At 39.9% G+C, this 19,738-nt stretch overlaps 1 protein-coding gene across 1 annotated transcript in view; it reads right to left on the bottom strand.

Moving 5' to 3' along the window:
- Positions 1-1,337: 1,337 nt before the first annotated feature.
- NUMB (NUMB endocytic adaptor protein) overlaps positions 1,338-19,738 on the bottom strand; it is a 58,833-nt gene continuing 40,432 nt past the window's right edge. Inside the window, exons 4-11 of the mRNA XM_075712546.1 lie at positions 19,048-19,080; positions 13,321-13,395; positions 11,294-11,434; positions 9,581-9,782; positions 7,061-7,363; positions 5,112-5,261; positions 4,110-4,253; positions 1,338-2,362 (exon numbers count right to left, since the gene is read on the bottom strand). Of these exons, the coding sequence (XP_075568661.1) occupies positions 1,647-2,362; positions 4,110-4,253; positions 5,112-5,261; positions 7,061-7,363; positions 9,581-9,782; positions 11,294-11,434; positions 13,321-13,395; positions 19,048-19,080 (1,764 nt within the window). The 3' untranslated portion in view covers positions 1,338-1,646. The remainder of the gene's footprint in view (positions 2,363-4,109; positions 4,254-5,111; positions 5,262-7,060; positions 7,364-9,580; positions 9,783-11,293; positions 11,435-13,320; positions 13,396-19,047; positions 19,081-19,738) is intronic.

Genomic DNA, 19,738 nt, shown 5'->3' with positions numbered 1-19,738 from the left:
ATGTGGCTTTTAGGATCTTTGCTCCTTTTGGCAGTAGGGGAAAGAAAAACCAAAGTGAGTTTTTTCCTTTTTGAGTATTAGTATCTTCATATTTGTCTGTACGTAAATAGTCAATGTTAGAAAATACAGTGATGCAAACACAGAATCTGATGTTTTCAGTAAAGCCCTGCATTTCAGAGCTTTAAATAGTTACGGGTCACAAGGATATCTGCAAGTTCAGTCCTCAAATTCAAGGTAACCTAACATGGTGTACAAAATGAGAGGTGTTAAGATACCACTACTAAGCTTCTAGGTTGGCAAGCAGGGCTCATCTACGTTCACCTAATAACACAGAAGATATGCAGAAGGGCAAATCCTGAAAACTGAATGGGGGAGAAAATAAAGCTTTCACAGACAGCGCTTCTACCACCAACATTTATTTCTGTTAAAGCAGATTATAAATCATCAGTACAAATATATATATAACTTACATTTGCTTGTAAGGCCAAAGTTTAAAAGTAAAGTTAAAATGAGATGGTTTTCACAAGTCACCAGAGGCAGAACCTGGACCAGCTGCAGCCTTAACCACAAGGTTTCACAAGTCAGTGAAAAAAAATAAAACTGAAGTTAAAAACCTCTTAAGATCTATTGACAGACAAACATAAAATGGTTTCCCAGGTAGCCCCAGGATGTAGATATGATTACAGTAAGTTGTCACAGTAGTGTTAGAACCAATAGATTAAGACAAAGAAACTGCAGCAATACATGAAAGGAAAAAACCCATACTATATATAATATGTAGCTTGATTCCAATAAAAACCAGTACATTTTCCCCATGGTTTTCAAACCATGACAATACTGTTCTTTAATTTTCTCTATTTAAAACTACGATATAATGACTTATTGGTTGTGATTGTTGTTGCAATATGCTACTTACAATGAACAGATACAAGAACAAGCTAGAGCCCCTTTTTCCACCCCCGCCCCCCCAATATTACTTACAATAAGAATCAGAGATAAATCAATCTTATGTACAATTTCTTACATCCAACCCCCCTTTTTTTTTTTAACCTTTGGCAAGATTACTTACAACTCATACAGCTTTTAATATCCAACTATTTAAAATATTCTAAATGCATAAAAATAAAGATTTTGGCTTTACTTTATTCTTTACATATAATATTCACTTTGTTACTCAAAATGGAAGCTCAACTTTTTCCACAAACCCAGCTTTTGCTAAGCAGGTGACAATCTCCCATCCATATCCACCCCCCATCCCACCCCATTTTTTCCCTGAGGGGGAACGTCCAGGACTCGCAGGGCATCCGAAGGACACAAGTACAAAATCTGCCTTCCTTTCTGTGAGATAATTGATGTTTCTGCAGAACAGGCTTTGGGACTGGGTGCCTTTCTTTGCTCTGTTTGACTTCCAGCTTTCCAAGTGAGGAGGGAACGCAGACTGGGGTAGCTCCAGGACTTCTTTTAAGAACTGCACATTAAACTCTCTGTATGTTTATATCCTCCCCATAATTGCTCCCTCTTTCTAACTCATTTTCGTCTAAAGGGACCTTTGGGATTATCAAAGCAAACTGATCAGAAACAGTCCCCTCTGCTCCCTTTATCCGTCTATTCTAATGTACAATTTATCCACCCCCCCCATAGACTGCTTAAAGTTCAATCTCAAAAGTCTTCTGTAAATCACTTGAGAAGGGGTTAGTTGGAGAGGGATTAGTGCGCTGCTTTGCCTTGCTCTCTAGTGCTGCCCACTGTGCTTCAAATGGGTCTACCTGCGGAGCAGCTGCGGGAGGCTGCGAATGCTTGTCCTCTGCAGCCCATTTGCCACCGTCAACTCCGTTGAAAGCTGCAGAGCCGTTGTGCTGCGCGGGTGGATTGAAGAAAGGGCTGGTTGTAGCACTGTTGCTTTCATACTGAGGGAACGTCTGCTGTTTGACAAGACTGGGTGACTGATGTGGATGGGCTGCTGGAGTGTGGCTTGCAGTGCCAAAGACGTTGGCTACCATCTGGGAAGGTGTGATTCCAACCACAGGTACGCTTGGGGCTGCATAGGTCATTCCATTTGCTACAGCATAGGGCTGAGCTGGAATAAATGCTGGCTGCATGGGCGGTACCACTCCCACCGGCACAGGCTGAGGTGCAATGAAGGTGCTGACTGGGAAGGCTGGTGCTGACTGGGAAGCTGCTGGAGGAGGCTGTAGTAGTGGCTGTGGGGCTGGGGCTGGGGCTGGGGTTGGCTGCTGTTGGGCTCTGACAGTCTTTGAGACCTCTTCCAACCAGCGGTCTGCCTCTGAGGGAGTACGTCTGTGATTTCCTTGGAAGAGACTTGGTGAGGCTGCACCTGAGGAGGTGCTGCTCCATTCAGTGCCTGGGAAGGAAAGCATGGGGAAAATCACTAATATTTCCACTCCTCACCCTTTTAGCAGTTAGAAAGGCTGGAGGATGTACACAAGAACAGACAGGCCTCCTCCCTCCACAGTTGAAAGACTGCTACCACCACTAGAAGCATCTTTATGCATCCACTGTACTGTTCTGTTATAGGAAGACATTGGTCAAGAAGGGGTAGAGAAGAGTTTCTTCACCAAAATGCAGATTTCCCCCCCCCGCCTCCCCGCCCTCTTTTCTTCATAGCAGACATCTGAGACTTTAGGGCACACAGGAGAGCTGCTGCCCGTACTCATGACTTAGTGGCAATGATCTAGTCCATAACTACTAATTCCTCTAATGTGGGAGTAGTAGTTTCTCAATGTACAGCCCAGGACTGGTGGACTGTTAGAACACAAAGCTGTAAGAAACCGTTTTTAAGACTTGTTTGCTCCGTTTCCTAAATTAAGACTTCACCTTCTAAAGGACAGTAATGTAATGGTACTGGGAGTTCAAGACAACATTTATTTTTCTGTCCCATACATACTGAAGTGTGAGTACTCACTATGATATACGTGAACGTTTAAGGCAATACATCTATCCAAATTATTATATGATATGTAAACTGTACTTACTATGCTTCCTTTATATTCTTCCTCCATCTCCGCTCACTCTTCCCTTACTCTTTTCATATATAATTCAGCCTGTTAACCTCTCAAAACTCTTTTGCAATATTCAACACTTAGCATTTTAGACTTTTCTTCTATAAAACCAGCTCTGATTTTAACTCATCTATCTTCAATGACTTAAAAAAACCCCCAAAACAAACAGAACCACCATCATTTCCATTCCTCCGTTTCAAAACTATCTCCAACCAGCTGAACTCTGGTTTTCCTTCTCCCTACAGTTTCAAATTCTCCTTCCCTCCCATAGGACCTTGCCAGGTTTCCAATGTGATAAGAAAAGCAACCAGGAACGCTAGAGATGGCTCTGCAAGTCATGTGTTATTTGGTGTTTTGGAGAAGTGGAAAACCATTACTGCTCACTAGTCTTTATTCAGCCCGATCTAGTTAAATGCTGTCTAAACATCAGTTTACTGTTGTTTTTACAGTGGGAACTGTTGGAGGCAGAGCTTACAGACTCCCTTAAGCGGGAAGACTTCCTGAAAATGGGTCTGGTACTCTTACAAGGCCAAGTAGAACCTACTATTTCACTAGCAGAGTTGATCTTACACCAGAAAATGATGTTAGTTTGATTGTAGCCTTCTAGCATACGTGGCCACATGGGTGACAGTCATTTAAAGTACCACCTTACATCGTATATAGCTATGGACAAGGACTGGAGGAACAGACTAAACTTATTGAACAGAAGAAATGAACCTCCAAAGCCTTTAAGCAACCAACTTAATCTCTCCTTACGTACGTTAGTGGAAAGAATGCACAAAAATTATTTTGGGTATGTGTACACATTGTTTCCCCTTCATCGCCAAACACATGCTATTTCATTACTTCCTTTTTAAGCACTAGATTCTCTAAAATGCTGCCAAAATAAGAATCAGTCCAGCTTATAGACCCAGAACCAGTGAGTTCATCGCTTCCCTCCATCCAATTGTGCAAAAGGCTACTACTTCCGGCTTTTGTTAGTGTTCCTTCCACTTGCCATTAAGTGGCATTGACAATTGTCTCAAGGGCTCAATTATCCTTTTGATCCAAGTTCTCATAGCAATGCACCAGATCTACTTCCAATCTTACCAGTGACCATGGCTGCAGCTCCAGTATTAGCAGCAGGAGCATGAGCCCAAGGATTGGTTTCACGAACTGGCATAGCTGTGGATACTACAGCAGCTTGGGATGGTTTAGCAGCAAGCACACAGAAGGCAGAGGTAGTGCCATTAACTAAAATGGGAGCAGACAACATCAGTGCAATTAATTCATGCAAGGCATGCACGTGACTGGAATATTAGTGGGCCATGTCATACCTATCAACATACAACAATTTTAGACCTTTCCACATGACAGCAGTTTGTGTAAATTAGCCAAATTGGACCGACAGTCAATAAAGCTAGTAAATTCCATTTCACCAAACCAACGCTTGTTAACTGAATTGTGGGATGGTGGATTTTTATGTATTTGATGAGACCTTGAGTTCTGATGACCAAATGAAGTTAAATTTATTGTTTTTATAGAGAAGAGATACGGCTCACCAGAAGTTACTGTATGATTAATTTTAGATTCAAAAGAAGAACAGATTTTAGATGCAAAGTAAAAATAACTACATTTAACAAGTAGAGGTTCTTTTTCTCACACAACTTGTATAAAAGCGTATCAGTGAAATGAAGATTAGAGGCTGCTATGAATTCTACAGCTGGCATCTCTCCACAACTTATCTAAGAGTGTGTGTGAAAAACAGTAATCATGTGGTGGCACAAAATCTCTTCCATTGTGGGATTTGGTTCCTGTGACACACAGTCAGTAAGGTATTTGCAGTTCAGGAGGCAGAATGTTAAAATAGCCATTACCTCAAAGCCAGTCCCTTTTACAGTAACTATCGTGTGGTAGGTGCATGAACTTTTTGTTAAGAACAAAAACACAGGAAAAACTAAACAGACAAGATGAACAAAGCAGGATGCATTCCCCCAAAATACTGTTAACAGGACCTGCACAAGAAATTAAGACCATGCGTGACTGGAAAGCAACATCATGTGCATTCAAGCCTCCTCCAGCATGACCACGGCACGCAAAGAAATCACGAACCTTGAAAGGCAGGAGACTGTGGTGCGACTACTGTCACTGGTTTTGTCATAGGGGCCGACGAGAAAGGATCTTCTGATGGTGTGCTGAAAGCACTGGTGATCTGAGAACACAGGGCACTAATGCTGTCTGTTTCCCCTTCTACCTCAGGGACTAAAATGCAAACAAAATTCATTAAATTGGAAGTTTAAAGGATACAGAAACAATTCACAAATACCAGTGTGAAATTAAATATATTTAGTCCCTTATGTTCCCACTACTGATTTGCCTGACAGCTTTTTTTAAAATTAGTGTGGAAGACCTGACCTGAAATAGAACACCACATTAGTGTATTTTGTGACTAAGTCAAGAGGGTAAGGAGATCAGCATTCCAGATTTAAAGTCAGTTATTACTGCTTCTCTGTGTTAATGCAAGAGGATGTTCATTTCAGAAAATAAAAGGGTTTTCTATAGCTTTAGTAGAGATCTAAATCTTTCAGTATTAAAGTGCTAAACATATCAAGGATTTGGCACTAAGATTTGGCACTCTGCAAAATGAAGATACTTATGATAGATTTGAGTGTTCCAACAACAAACTTCCACAGTAACTAGATGAAGTTTAAACATGCTGACAGCAATGCACAGTGGCAAGTTAAGTCTAGAGTTAGAATGTTGATTGCTCCAGTTCAGCGGTAGCTGAAATCCTAGCTCCTGTAGTAGAATTATGAAAAGCAAAAGCTGAACGCTCAAATAAAATGGACACTCAGTTTTAAACCAAGTATCAGCATAATGTAGATAAAGTAACATCTGGAGTAAAACCACCAACTTACCAGATGTTGTCATTATTGCTAATTGCACTGCTTTTTCAAAAGTACTGATCATCAGTCCTTCATTGCACAGAACTGACATGAGCAGGCATAATTAAGCACAAATAGTATAAAAAACATAAGATGTCTGGACACAACATGCACTGGATCTAAAATTCAGGGGGAGGCACGCCCAAAAATTGATTCTTTGAGGGATATTCCAATACAGCACATGTGGTGTGACAGTAAGTAGCACTGGCATACATGGGAACATGCATCAAAAATGTTCTGAATCATGAAGAGTTCAGATTGTAGTGTGCTCAGCGAGTATCACTAATGAGCAGCGTGCTATTACTGTAAAACTGATAAACTCAGTGCTGGTCTTAAAGCACAGGTCACCAAAGAAGAATTATAAGAGAAGTCAGACTAGGTATTTTTGCTGGTTTTGCCTTTGCTACAGTAATTTCTACTTCAAACCCTCAAACTACCTCTGTTGCCAAGTGAGAGTACAGCTGGCCTGCAGGATAACCTGGCTAAGGGGATTTCTAGGACATTATGCAAGGTACTGAGCACCCCAGGTGTTTATGTTGGGATGACTCTAGAAAACCCTATCACCATCATGTGAAAACTGTACCATGCGTTACTGATACAGCCAGCTATACCACCTAAACAGTAAAGTTTCTTTTAATGCAAGGTGAAAAGCCATTTCGTTGCTCTCAGAAAAAAAAAAAAAAAATTCAGACAGGCAGAAGGACACATTGCAGAAAAGCATCACATGATCCCATGACAAGTGGTTAAGGCCTTGAAGGCATTTGTCTCTCAAGATGCCCTGGCATAAGTGGAGGAACTGGTTCAGTGACTCAGAGGGAAGAGCCAGCACCTACTAATTCACCAACACCCCATTCCTGGAGCACTTCAAGCTGTGCTCCAGTATTTCAGATAGCAATTAGAACTGTTTGTCTTCTGCATATGAATACTGCATTTGAAATTCTTGCCTATTCCCAAAGCATAAGTTTTCTCATGTGGTGATGTTTGCTCATGAGAAATGATCCACATGAGGCAGGAAGAAGGATTTACTAGAAAATAAGGAGTTATTTGAAGCCACAGAGAAGGAAGGGAGGAAGAGACAATTTAAGGTAATGTTTCACTGGAACCATTTGGTTTTACCTGAGTTTTTCACGGGGAAATCGGTCTTCCTTTGCACTGTTGAAGGCAGCTCATTTATTCGCAAAGACAACTGGCGTTTAAAAGGAGACATCTTTTGGCTAAGGGCAGGGAAGCCCCTGAAAGACCCTTGCCTGGCAAGCTGTTCTATAGGGGCATGCCTCCGTGGAATAGCGTGGGGATTGCTCATTTCTTTATCCAGAGAGGCAGCAACTTCAGCAGTAGGAGAGGTTGGTGAGCCAGAAGAAGGGGCAGTATTGTTTGGTGCAGCACCTGGTGCTGCTGTTTTCACTTCTGTTTCAACTGCTGGAGGAAATAGGGTGAGGTTAGAAGAGTAAAGCAAAGTAGTATTCAACTACTCCCATTTGTTTTGAAAAGAGAAATTGTAGGAATTTGTGTAACTAGTATTCTTCCAAACAAGTTTCTAATACCACAGAAGAAAAATCATCTCTCTACCTTCATTGTCTTCACCATGTCACTTTACATACACCCAGTCTCCAAAGCAAAGCTTACTAAGGCTAGCAACTTCTTAGAAATGATGGCCCTATAGACATATTCTTTCTAGCTATTCCTGAGACCCCGGCTCCAGAAATACTTGCAATTAAGTTATGATTAAGCCTGAAAAGTATATTGCGTGTTTGAGACCTTTACTTTGCCTCACACAGAACTACGTCCAAAATATTACTACAAACTGTTATTAAATGACTTAGGGTGGCATAGCTCAGCAGCAGCAAGGAACAGAACCCAGCTCTAGGGCCTTCTTTTAAAAGCCACCCTCCTAGCCCTGCAGAATCAGCAGCAGTAGCCAAACACACTGCACAAGCTTCAGCAGGCCAAAGGTAGCAGCAGCACTTAACAGGTTAAGCTGCATTCACTGCTCAGGCTGCAGCTCCTCCAGGAAATACATTACAGATGGATGGAAGTGTGCTGCAAGGTAGATTCCAGCCTCCAAGCTGAGAGGCCTTGCTAACACCAGGCATGTTTACAGTGAGCTCCTGTGTCACTACTTTAACTGAATTTAGCTGTAATGTTACCACCCAATCACTAGGTAGTTGCACTGGAAGCTCCTCCAACTTTAAAGTCAGCTGCTTCATTTTGCAGGGTTTTGCATAGCACCACAATGCTTCTGTCAACCAGGCCTAATGGTAGAAATGTAGGATTAAGCCTAGTTTAAATCATGACACATGATTAGAATTTCCATCTCTGGGAAAACTCTCACTTGTGTCATAAGTGAATTGGCTTTGGGGGCAATAAACACAGCTCATCAACACAGCAGGAAAAGGGAAAAAATCTCACTATCGTGGTGTGAACTCTTATTTTACCTATACTGTTTTCCAAAGGTTTTAGGAAAACCAATGACTTTTTTCATTGACACATCAACAGAATAACTAGAAGGCTGGTAAAGAGAGGAGTCACACTAGAGATTTCTGAGGAGCTGGAATGGTAGAAGGAACTAATTATGTTGTCTTGCAAGCTTCAGTACCCATGAGCTGCAGCTGCTCGTTCGAGTGAAACTTTTCTAATCAGTCTTTCTTGGAAAGGATTTCACACACCTTCATTGAGTCAAGACTTTGACTCATGCCCTCAAGTAACAAAGGCCTTGTGTTTAAGCTTCATTTACCACATTCTAAAACTAACGTATGGGAACAAGCAGATGGATGATGAAAACGAAGATTAAAGTTTTGCAATCGAGTGGCAGCATAAAACTTGCTGTGGAACCCTCTGAAACAAAAGTTCAACTCCACTGTAAAGAGGGCTATGAACAGTATTTATAATACTTATTTTTTGTTAAGCTGTAGAACTCCATTACTTGTAATAAAACTTGAGTAAGAAGTTCTACTTTCACTTGAATTTCAGAACACACAGAAATGGTGTTTTAAATGGCTAAGAAGCTAAAACTAACTCCTCTCGAATCAGTTCCTAGTTTTGAATGTAGTTAACAGTGTAACAGTTATGTGTTTTATGAAGATGGGGTTGTTGTTTTGGTTTGGTTTTTTTAGAAAGCACACTGTGATTGATCTGTTCTTCCCTCATGCAATGTAACTCTATACATACACTTTGTAACCTGCCTTAAAAATCAGAATAAAAATACATTATTTTCTAAGAAAAATGCATATCATTTTCTGATCATTTACCATAAGCTTTAGACTACAAAAAGCATTACTTCACATCTGGGAAGCTTGTTTTATTTTTATAACTTTTTTCCAATAAGGCCTTTTAGCATGTTACCTACTGTGTTCTCTGCCATAAAGCAGGCTGACAAAACAAAGCAGGAGCAGCTTTCACATATGAAGCCACCTGTACTTTTTCTAGAGGAGATGTGGGAAAATGCGCTAGGAGTGACTCTGGGAGCATTCTTCATCTTGTGAGGTGACAAGTGTCTGGGAATATGATTTGTACTTAATAAGGTTCAAGAGAGGCACTGCTGCAAGGACGTTAAGCCTCAATCCTTGCACAGGCTCCAATTCACCTCAGTGCTGGGTTTTGCTCGCTATGGACGATTGTTTAAGTTGCACCCCATACCTTTAGCATCCGGCATCTGTCTCATAATTTCCTCTCTCTCTGCTTGTTCAGTAGCTGTAGTGACCCTGAATGACCCCTCTCTAGTGAATGTGGTTCTGCTGGCATCAAAGGTGGCAGTCACTCCACACTCCTTCTCTCGCTTCTGCTTTCGCTCCAGGCATGCTGCAAATGCACAGCCCACGGCATGACTCAACCTTTCCCCCTGTACAAGACAACATTGCATCATACAGTAACTGGAACAGAAACATACATGTGCTTCAAGTATTGCAAAGTGATAACCTGCCTTTACAAGCAGAATCTAATTAAGGCATTAAAGAGAACTACTGTAATCGGCCAGCTTTTGTATGGATCTAAAATTAAACCCGGTATATAAAGACTCCCAACTACTAATGCACGAGCAGTGTTCAAGAAGGCCACCCAGAAATGAAAAAGATTGTCGGATAATCTGTTTAGTTCAACTGCTACTACGATGCTAGTGTGATAACGTGCCTGCACTGATCCCTTGCCTCTGGATACATTTGTGCACAATGAAACTCTTGTGAAGCCATCGTAAGCAGGTGTAAGTCCTGAAGGACAGGTAAGTGCTATTCTCAGATGGAGCAAGTTCACAGAGGGCTCAGGGAGACACTACCGTTGTATGCAAGCATGAAAATTAAAAGTATAATGGTGACTACTTACACCTCTTAATGGCCCTGACCAAATGCACAAGTTAGTATTAAGAGTGCCTTTTGAAAAGCACTTCCATTATTAACCAGTGAGGTCAAAAGGATCTGCTATCCAGTAACTGCAATAAGGAAAGGAAATTCAAGTTGGAGAAGTCCAGCAATCCAGCTGATACAGTGGCTACAGTTGAGTCAGAGGCACTATTACTACCAGTAGCTCAACTCATGTATTGTAATCAGTAAGTGAATTGACCTGTTATTCACAGAGGAAAATAGAAATGTTCCAGTTCCAACCTAAGTTTAACTGGGAATTTCTAACTTCATTGTTTCTCTTTAAAGAAAAATGATAAAACCGTCAAGTACAATTGCTCTGAACATGCAGCTATGTGGAGTTCACGCAATGAATTTGTATCAGGTTTCAAGTGCTTTGTATAATATAGGTGGGATTCAACAAAGAGCAGAAAGAGGAAAAGGACAGATCAGGGAGTTAAATAACTTAAGTCTACACAGCAAGAGACTGATAGAGGTAGCTTACTTTCAAACCTTCTACCGGAAAAATCTCCATCACTTAGAAGCAAACAGGATGCTAATTGAATTCAGCTTAGCTCCATCCCTTAACATTCAGATGACTTTCCATTCAAGATAACATTCGCATACAAGAGGCTGCATTCATAACCAGGCTGTATTTACTCACTATGATTTTATCCTGGAAAAACTGTCATTGCTGTTTCAGTTTTTGGCTGTATACATCTTCAGATGAGAATATCTTCTGCCTATTTTTAGAAGAGTAGTTCCCTCCTGCTAGAGATATCTGAGGCTGACTGCATTCTTTTATACATGTGCTGGGCACTGTTTCTCTCCACAAGACCACACCACAGAGGGATAGCAAATAATCCAGATATAAAAAATTCGAACTAAAATAATTTTCAAGGACTAAGTAATATTTTAGCTAAAGTCAAAACATATTGCAGTATTCCAAGTAGTTAATTTTTCCAAGCATAACTTCCAGCTAGAATCTTCAAGAGTTGGACTCACACCATATTAAACTTACCGTGTCCTTTACGGCCATAAAGCAGTGGCATATCCAGCGTCTCGTTGTGCCATCTCGACAGATGTATGAGAATGCCCGGTCAAAGTTCCTGTCTGGTGCGCAGAAAGAAACCTTCTCTATTGTCTGATCAACTATAAGATCCTGGAGAGAAAAAAAAATCCCCCACACAAAAGAAACGTGAGGAAATACGGAGAAACACTTGAACAAGTCATTTTCAGTGTTAACTGCAAGAAGAGTTACACTAAAAAGAGGATACCCTGATGTGGCTTTAATTATCTGTCAATGACTTCACCATTCAGAATCTATTCCCAATATGAAACAAAAAGGACAGATGACATTCTCCACCAGCCACCTTTGGCAGAAGTGCACCAAGGCACCACTTAAGAATTTAGGGACCCAAACAATTCCTAAGATCTCTCCTATAGGCTATGGAGCTCACGTTTTTGTTTTATTTTATTTTTACAGCAGCTCCGGTAGTCTTGCATTCAAAAAATCTTTACTATGGTTAAAACACCATGCTGAAATTTATGGGAGAGGTCTGCAAGTGTGAAAAGGTCTAGCAGCTGCTACACAAAAAGCAAAAGCTGATCTGCCAATTAGCTATGCAGGGATGCAATGGAAAAGCACCAGCAGCACTGGCCGTATAAAACACCCCTGATTTGTTCCCATAGATTGATGGGAGAAGTGTTTCTAAAAAGGAGATAGTATAGTTTAAGAACTATGCCATCTTCATTAAAAAAATCTTTTTTTTTTTTTTCAAATTGTTTCTTTTGGTTGGTAGTTACTACTTGGCGCCTGTGCTAATGCATTCAACCACCAGGAGGCAATAGTATATTCTCTTTTTAAGTCCTATACTTTTAATTACCTCCAGGGTCTGCACAACTTATTAAAATTCAATTTTAAAAGATCATGTATATGCAGTAACATTTCTAAAAATAATTCATGCATTATTATTTTTAAATGAGGCAATCAGTAGACTGAATTCACCCACATAAGTGTGTTTGTGTGTCGAAACTGAATTCTTATGAGACAGTAACTTTACTGCTGATGAACCATACCATAACAGCAGCCCTGGAAAAGTCTAGCCACAGAGCAGGTATTTGACAGGCAGTCGTACTGCAGAGGGATATGAATTATCTCTACCTGCTTCTCAGTGTTGGCTTGCAGAAATCATCTTTTAGGTTGACAAAGTAAGGGTTAAATAACATGAATATAAACCAAATTAATTTCAGACTAACGAGAGTAAAATTGTTCTGATAGCCATGCCATCTTCTAAAATACTAGTAATGCTTATAGAGGCAAGCCTAAAGCTCTTATTTCTAATTGCCTACATCTAGATAAAACTAAGAATCATTTGCTATTACTTGCACACAGGCGCCTTGGTGGTACATACTGTGCTATTTCACAATTAAAAAAATTGTAAAACAATCTGGAAGGATGCCATGAATACATTAGCCCTACACTTCAGACCAACAGCTTCGACATTAGAATTAGCAATTATCAAATTTGATACTGGGTTACTATTTAGCTTGAGTCTAAATGCTCAACCCCCCTGTTTCCTTTACTCTATTGCATTTTTAGAAGCTAGCTCTTGTTCATTCAGACCCGTTCTACGATTTGGATGCACTGAAAATTATATTGATTAACATGAGTTCACTCATGTATTACTATGGCAGCCTTCTGCAGTGGTGCAGAACAAAGTCAAGGGACTCTCCAAGTTCAATGTCAACAGAACTTATCAGGAAAAAAATGGTTCTTCCAGTAAACACAACAGAAAATATTCCAAGCTTGTGCAACCTGCCACATTTTATGAAATATGTCTTGAGAGTAGTGTGGAATTAACTGGGGAAAAAAAATTAGCAGGCATACATATGTTTACAAAGCAAGAAATGATTAAACTAATTATACACTTCAGTCTTCCTTTCAAATACCAATATTTGCATTAACATAAAGACTGGTGTCCATTTAAAGTTTAGCACATACATTATTATAGAGAGATTTAAAACTTTTGTCCAGGGAAATCTAACCTTTGTTTTCTCATCTACAACTCTGAGTCCATCCGCTGAAACCCACAGGACTGCTTTAACGGCTTTCTTCCCAGACTTTTAAAAAAAAAAAAAAAAAAAAAAAAAAGGAAAGAAAAAAAAACAGGTTTATGCCAACAGCATCAGACTGTCACCCGCTTCCCCTTTCCAAGAACTGTAACATTAAGTGTAGATGAAGTCCATGGTCAGTAGGGTGCCCAAAGCCAGATACTCAATCCAAGTTGCAAAACATTCAGAGAACCAAGCCAAAGCCAGTATTTCAGAAACAGCACGTCATGGGAATGGGGAGAGGGCACAGGACAGGTGGAGGCAAAAATAGGGTGTATGTCCACTGAGAGTAAAGAATTCAAGACTGGCCAAGTGGGTGAAGAATTCCACTAAAGAGTTGTCAGAAGACACTAATTCATAAGGAGTTACACCACAGGTAGCTTCTTTAGCACAAGTTTAAACATAGGAAAATTCTTACCTGATATTTCCACCAGCCCTACCCTCTGCCCCAATAGTCGTATGGCAGAATCATGGCATCACCTTAAACCAGTGTTAAAAGCACCCAAAAATCATCAGTTACTGTGTTACGAGCTTCATGCTAAGATCAATCATCCAAACATGTTTCACTAATTTATTAAGAGCTAAATGTCACATCTTGGAAGAGCAGTAGAAAAATATGATTTCTTAACCATTTGGTATGCATCTTGAAAAAAGCAATGGTGTGTGGCAGGCTGATGCCGCGGAGGAGAGGTCTGGCTTTTATCCAAGATCTGGCTGTGGGAACTTTCAGCTGCCGCAAGCTGAGGGTAAGTAAAAGTGGGAAAACACAGGAAAGCTTCAGGAGCCATTTAAACTACAGATTCTTTCTAGACTGTTTACTTTTTAAGGGAAAGTTACAGAAAACAGTATAAACACTTGACACAATATTCTTCTGAAACTAATTCATGGAACAGAAAATAGGTACAAGATGTCAACATAATTTTACTGGTTGTTACAGAGAACTACTACTAGAAAGACAGTATTTCTTTTTTTAAATATGTTACTTTAATTCACAAGCTCCATACTTTAAGCCAGCTAATAAACTGTAACTATTTTTGAAGTACGGGGTTTACATAGTTTGTGGCTGCTAATGGCACCTGCCACAGACCACTGCAGGGAGTGAAGGGAGCAACAAAACAAAAAAAAAGATGAGGGGGTCAGCTAGTGGCTTCATGCAAGAATTGCCCTTTTTCTTTTTTTTTTTTTTTTTCTTTTTTTTTTCTTTTTTTTAATAGTTCATTGCAGATGTACATAATTTATATTTATACAGCAAGTAATGGAGCAAGGACACATTCTGGCATAAGCTACCACATGTTCCGAGTCTGCAACACCGATTTTAACACTGTAAGGATGAAATATCTTGGAGTGAAAAGTCTCCTGTTATATCACATTGGTTTCACTCTCAGAGAAAGCAGCAATTGTGAAGAAAACGGGCCTGGCAGGACTTCTGTTTGTATTTGGGGAGGAACTATCTGTCCCAATTTCGGAAGCAGCAATGACAACCCGAGCATTTTCAAAAAGCTTGGTGGAAACATAGAATGGCACTGACTTGTACAGAAGACTGATGAAAAGAGAAAAAATAAGCACAGCATGAAAAGCAAGCTACAGAGAACTGCTTGCAGAAGCAAGTTTCTAAATGGCCATCCAGCCTGCTAGATACCCCACAGAAGGTTTAAAGTAAAACAGTCAGATTCTGGAATGCCTAATGGAAAAAGTTTAATTCACAAAGGAAGATGTACTCAAATTTACCATCACATGTGTTAAAAAAAATATTGCAACATTTAAAAGTCACTTCTAATTTTTGGTCTTAAAAGGCAGTAAATATTGATACCTACAAAATATAGTCTGTATTTTCAATGCTCAGCTAGCTTCCATAGCCTAAAAGTCCCTATTAACCCCCAAAACAAATGGTTTGTACAGGTCTGTCGTCTTGAACTGTTTTAAAAAGGTGTACCAGTTTCTCATAAGCCATTAATAGTCTTAAAATCTTTTTTTCAAGCAAATACAAACAATCAAGAAAAGACAACGCCTGCAGGTAACTGCTTGGTTTAGATTACCATCATTAGAAAATGAGATACATGTCTTCTCCCAGCAAACAATAAAAACCTTGTTTCTGCAGAAATAGCGAACAGTTCCTGAAGTTGGTATTAAACAAGTCAAGTTTAACTGACCTGGGTACTTCATAAAGCAATACTGATCTTCAGCAGAGCTAGTCCTCATCTGCTATTTTACCAAATCAGGATTTAGAAATAGCTAAGACGCAGAACTTCATGTTTCTCAGAATAAAACAAAAAGGCTAAAGAGCTGTCTAAGTCCTCCTCTCCCACTGGGAACATGAAGTTCCTCATGCAAGGTAACAAAACTTGGGTTTGCTACACTAAGAGAAAAAGAAAACACACTTTTATCTCCCAATTCTTTCTTCTAGATTTATGGTGGATGCAGCACTTCGAAGGGGTAAATCCTTACAGTCTATATCCCAAACCCACAGCTACTACCGTTGGGCAACATATGATTTTCCCATCTACTTAATCCTCAGCTTATCTGGGCCTACAAGTGATGTATAAAGGAACATACTTCTCCAAATCGGTTTATATTGGCTATACAAATCAGAGTACTACACTATTACGGGTGAGATATTGTCAAGTACATTGTGATTAGAAAATAGATATGAGCATTTGCACTCCCAGCACACACTGGACAAAGATCAGACCAGATGAAAGATACTGCATGGGAAGTGAACTCCAATGCAGAACTGCAGCTTGTGTCATAAACACTGAAAAGTATAGGTGACTCCAAACAGAAGTATTTAAAGCAAACAGCCAATATCCACTGGAGCTGTGTGGTCTTAAATGTTGCTACCAAGGGACTCGTCTAGACATCCAGATCAGTAGCTTGTCTTCATATGCAAGAGCTTTTGGATGACAGCACTGCTGGAGGAGAGCCACACATGGCACGGACTCCCAGGAGCCGGATTTGTCAGTGCTGAGTCAGCCCCGATAGAAACCTCGCTGCTCAGCACTTCTTAGGAGGTCAGTAATCTGCTCCAATACGGGATTCGCTATCTGGACTAATGTCAGAGTCCTCAGAGGTCTCCAGGAGGGAGGGCGAGGCATTCGTCCTAACAGACAATGAGGCCCAGAGACCTGCAGTGTCTTGCGGGTTGGGCACAAGGGAAACTCTGACAGATATGGGCATCCACCCCAAAAAAAAAAGTGGACTACATCTGAAATGCACGTTTCCTCATCAGCAGTGCAGGTCATGACAATTTAACTCTTAGAAGTGATAGAAATGTGGAGATCAGTAGCAGCTACATTGTAAGCTGGAAAATAAAGTTTTAAGGATACCAGAGCAGAATTAAAGTTGCCCAATAATGCATTTTTAAAATACTTCTAAACTGTTTCTAGTCTTTCTGCCTATTTTATTCTGTCCTGGGACTTGCAAATAGCTGAAAGATAAATCTGGAGCCTGAGGTATATAAAAAGAAATTTTTTCGTTTCAGACTCTGTATAAAACATTGCATGATGAGATGTACACGCACTTGGTGGAAGCAAAACATGAGAAAGATCACCGAATCTGTACTACTATTCATTACAACAGAAAAGCTTTAGTTTTAAAATGAAGAGCTGTCTAAAAAGGCAGTTGATGCCTACAAAAAAATAAAACTGCAGAAGCCTAACCTGGAGCTACTAAGAGACACTCATTTTTTCTTAAAGCCGGAAAGAGAGTATTTTCAATACAAAACACTTGAACATTTTGGGACACAAATCCATCAGATTTACCTTTTAGGGGGAGAAAATATGGACAGGGAAAGAAGCAAACATGGCTAGACTGACTTTTTGAAAGCTGGTAGGGCATTTTAAGCAGCTCTGCAGTTTGGAATATTATATTAAACCCAATGCAAGGCATCTGCAGAGAAATCATAGATTAGACAGCCAAAAGATATTAGAGGTATTAGTATTTCTCAAATATTAATAAGAGAACAGCTGTCCCTTTTTTTTTTTGCAGTTTTCCCCCTAGATTTGGCCTACCATTGCAGGTATTACCAAAGCTGTAATAAATGCACTGCCATACTGACACTGCGGGGATAGCTAAACACTATGAATTTAAGTGGTTTCAGCGCTAACTGATGAAACTTCACGAGCTAAAGTAGAAGTAGGTCCCTCTGGCAAAATATTATAATAAAAGTCAAAGCAAATCTACAAGGCTATGGCAAAGCACTGGACTTGATAAAAAAGCTATTAACATGTAATAGGGAAGCTGGCATATTTAATAGATAACTAAAAAAGTCAAAGACAGATTTTTAAGTGCTATGCAAAGCTCTGTCCTTTTACATATTTACTTTCTTATGTATCCTAAGATAGCTTAATACCAGCAAGCAGAACGAAGTCTACCATACCTGATCAGGTTGAGGCAGGGGGTTTTCTGTTTGTTTGTTCTAAACAAATTGTTAAGTAGTAGTTAGCATTTTTTATTTTGAAGCCAACAGCATGTTTTCACTCCAATCTTTGCAGATTCCAGTTCTTAAATTTTGTTAGCACGTAGGAATGATCTAATTAATCTGACAGATCTCCTGCCTACAGTATTTTTGCCCTTCACTATCACTACACTTTAGATGTGTGCTTTCCCAGATCATAGAAAGAAACCTGAATTGGGGAAACAGCTGCCCCTCTGTGACATGCAACACTATCTGAGTGAAAGGTGAAGAAGGAGCAGCTAAAAAAAAAACCAAAAAAAAAAAAACCACAAAAACCCCACAAACCAACCAAAGCCAAAACAAATTTGTGACCAGAAAATAAGCTGCTCCAACAGATTTTTGTATGTATGGAAGTTACAAACTGGTTACCTTCTATTTGAGCCAAGATTCAGTTTGTAACAAAGTATTTCAGAAGCCATATCTTAGATTAACTCCATATGCAAACTAAATTAAAATGTTTTACAGGACTTTTAAATGCAGAGGTAGGGAAGAGATGAGAGGTAAGACAGGGAGAGCTCTTTCAGAGGTCCACAGGCACTGCCTTGGGGAGATGTAGACAGCAGGAATGAAAACACCCAGCTGCCAGTACAGCACATTCTTAATAAGGACAAAGAGTTGCCTCCCTTCACATCTAAGACACTGTCCTCATAAAACAAGAGCAATGATAGAAACAGTAAATTTTTCAGTTATACAGTTGAGTTGCCGTTAGAAAAACGTAGTAGGTAAATGCCTAGTCCTTTCTTCATGTACCTTTGAATTCAGACTGTGCTCAAAAAAGAATGTTTTAAAAGAGAGTGTGTGTAGGCCACTGCTTCCTCCCAGTGCTAACATTTGGGTCAGCTCATGGTTCCAGGCAGCTGATCATGAAGCACTTACAAGGCACAGACCCCAGCTGCTCTGTAGATATTTGCCCAGGTGATGTAGGCCAGCACAAGTTTAAGGGTTTAAAAGGACAATTCACATTTTTTTCAGGAAGACCAAATCACTTCAGAACATTGGATTTCCGATACAGTCCATACGGATTTAAGTTTCTGTTTCAGGTTGCTTTTTTAACCACATTCTTTGCTTGATCAACATATTTCCAAGTCTGTTTTAGAAGCAAATATTCTGAAATGGATTAGGGGACTCGCAACACCCTGATTTATGGCAGTGCTATACCAGGGATGTAACTCCTTATAGTGCAAGCACAAACGAGGCATTAAACTTACTTTTCCAAAGAAGCCTTTGAAGAACTTCCTTTCCTGGAGGAACAGGGGGGACAAGTCGAGCGCTATTACTGTAGGTAGCTAAAATGTCCCAGGGTTTCAAACCAACAAGCACACACAAGAATAGGGTTTGGAGGGAAAGGAAGGGGTTTTTAGAGTTATCCATGAGAAGGTGCGACAGGCAAATGTGAAAATAATCCCATGAAAATGCAGATCAAGGGGCACACACAATTCTAACAAGCTACTGCCCTGAAATTGGTGGAAAGAAGAGAACCTCAGCCCCAATTTCATGCAAAGTGGTTACTTCATTTTCACTCTCCCTTGTTTAGTCCCTTTTAGTTAGGTTATAAACCAAACTTGGCAGCAGACATGGTGGTTAAACAATTAAAATACTGTACAGGCTCTTGTGAAATGCAAAGTTCTAACTCCAGAATTACCGTCAAGTTCACTCTGTATTGATCACTCTTTCCCAAAGCAAATGCTTTGTAAAAGCTGAAGAAGCATGTATGGCTGGTATAGAGCAGGGTTAAACACTGCTTCATTTTATTCCATTTATTTGTTGCTTTGGTTTACATGCTACTTTTACACTTCACATCTTATGCAGTCTTCTCTGAAGAGTGAGGAATTTCATCTTACCTTGTGGTACAATTAAAACACAAATGTGAGATCCCTTCCTCTTTCACTCTCTCTAAAG

The sequence above is a fragment of the Pelecanus crispus genome, chromosome 6, assembly GCF_030463565.1.
Source record: "Pelecanus crispus isolate bPelCri1 chromosome 6, bPelCri1.pri, whole genome shotgun sequence".
Lineage (NCBI taxonomy): Eukaryota > Metazoa > Chordata > Aves > Pelecaniformes > Pelecanidae > Pelecanus > Pelecanus crispus.
The sequence above is the reverse complement of the archived record's forward strand: the minus strand, read 5'-3'. Positions and strand labels throughout refer to the sequence as shown.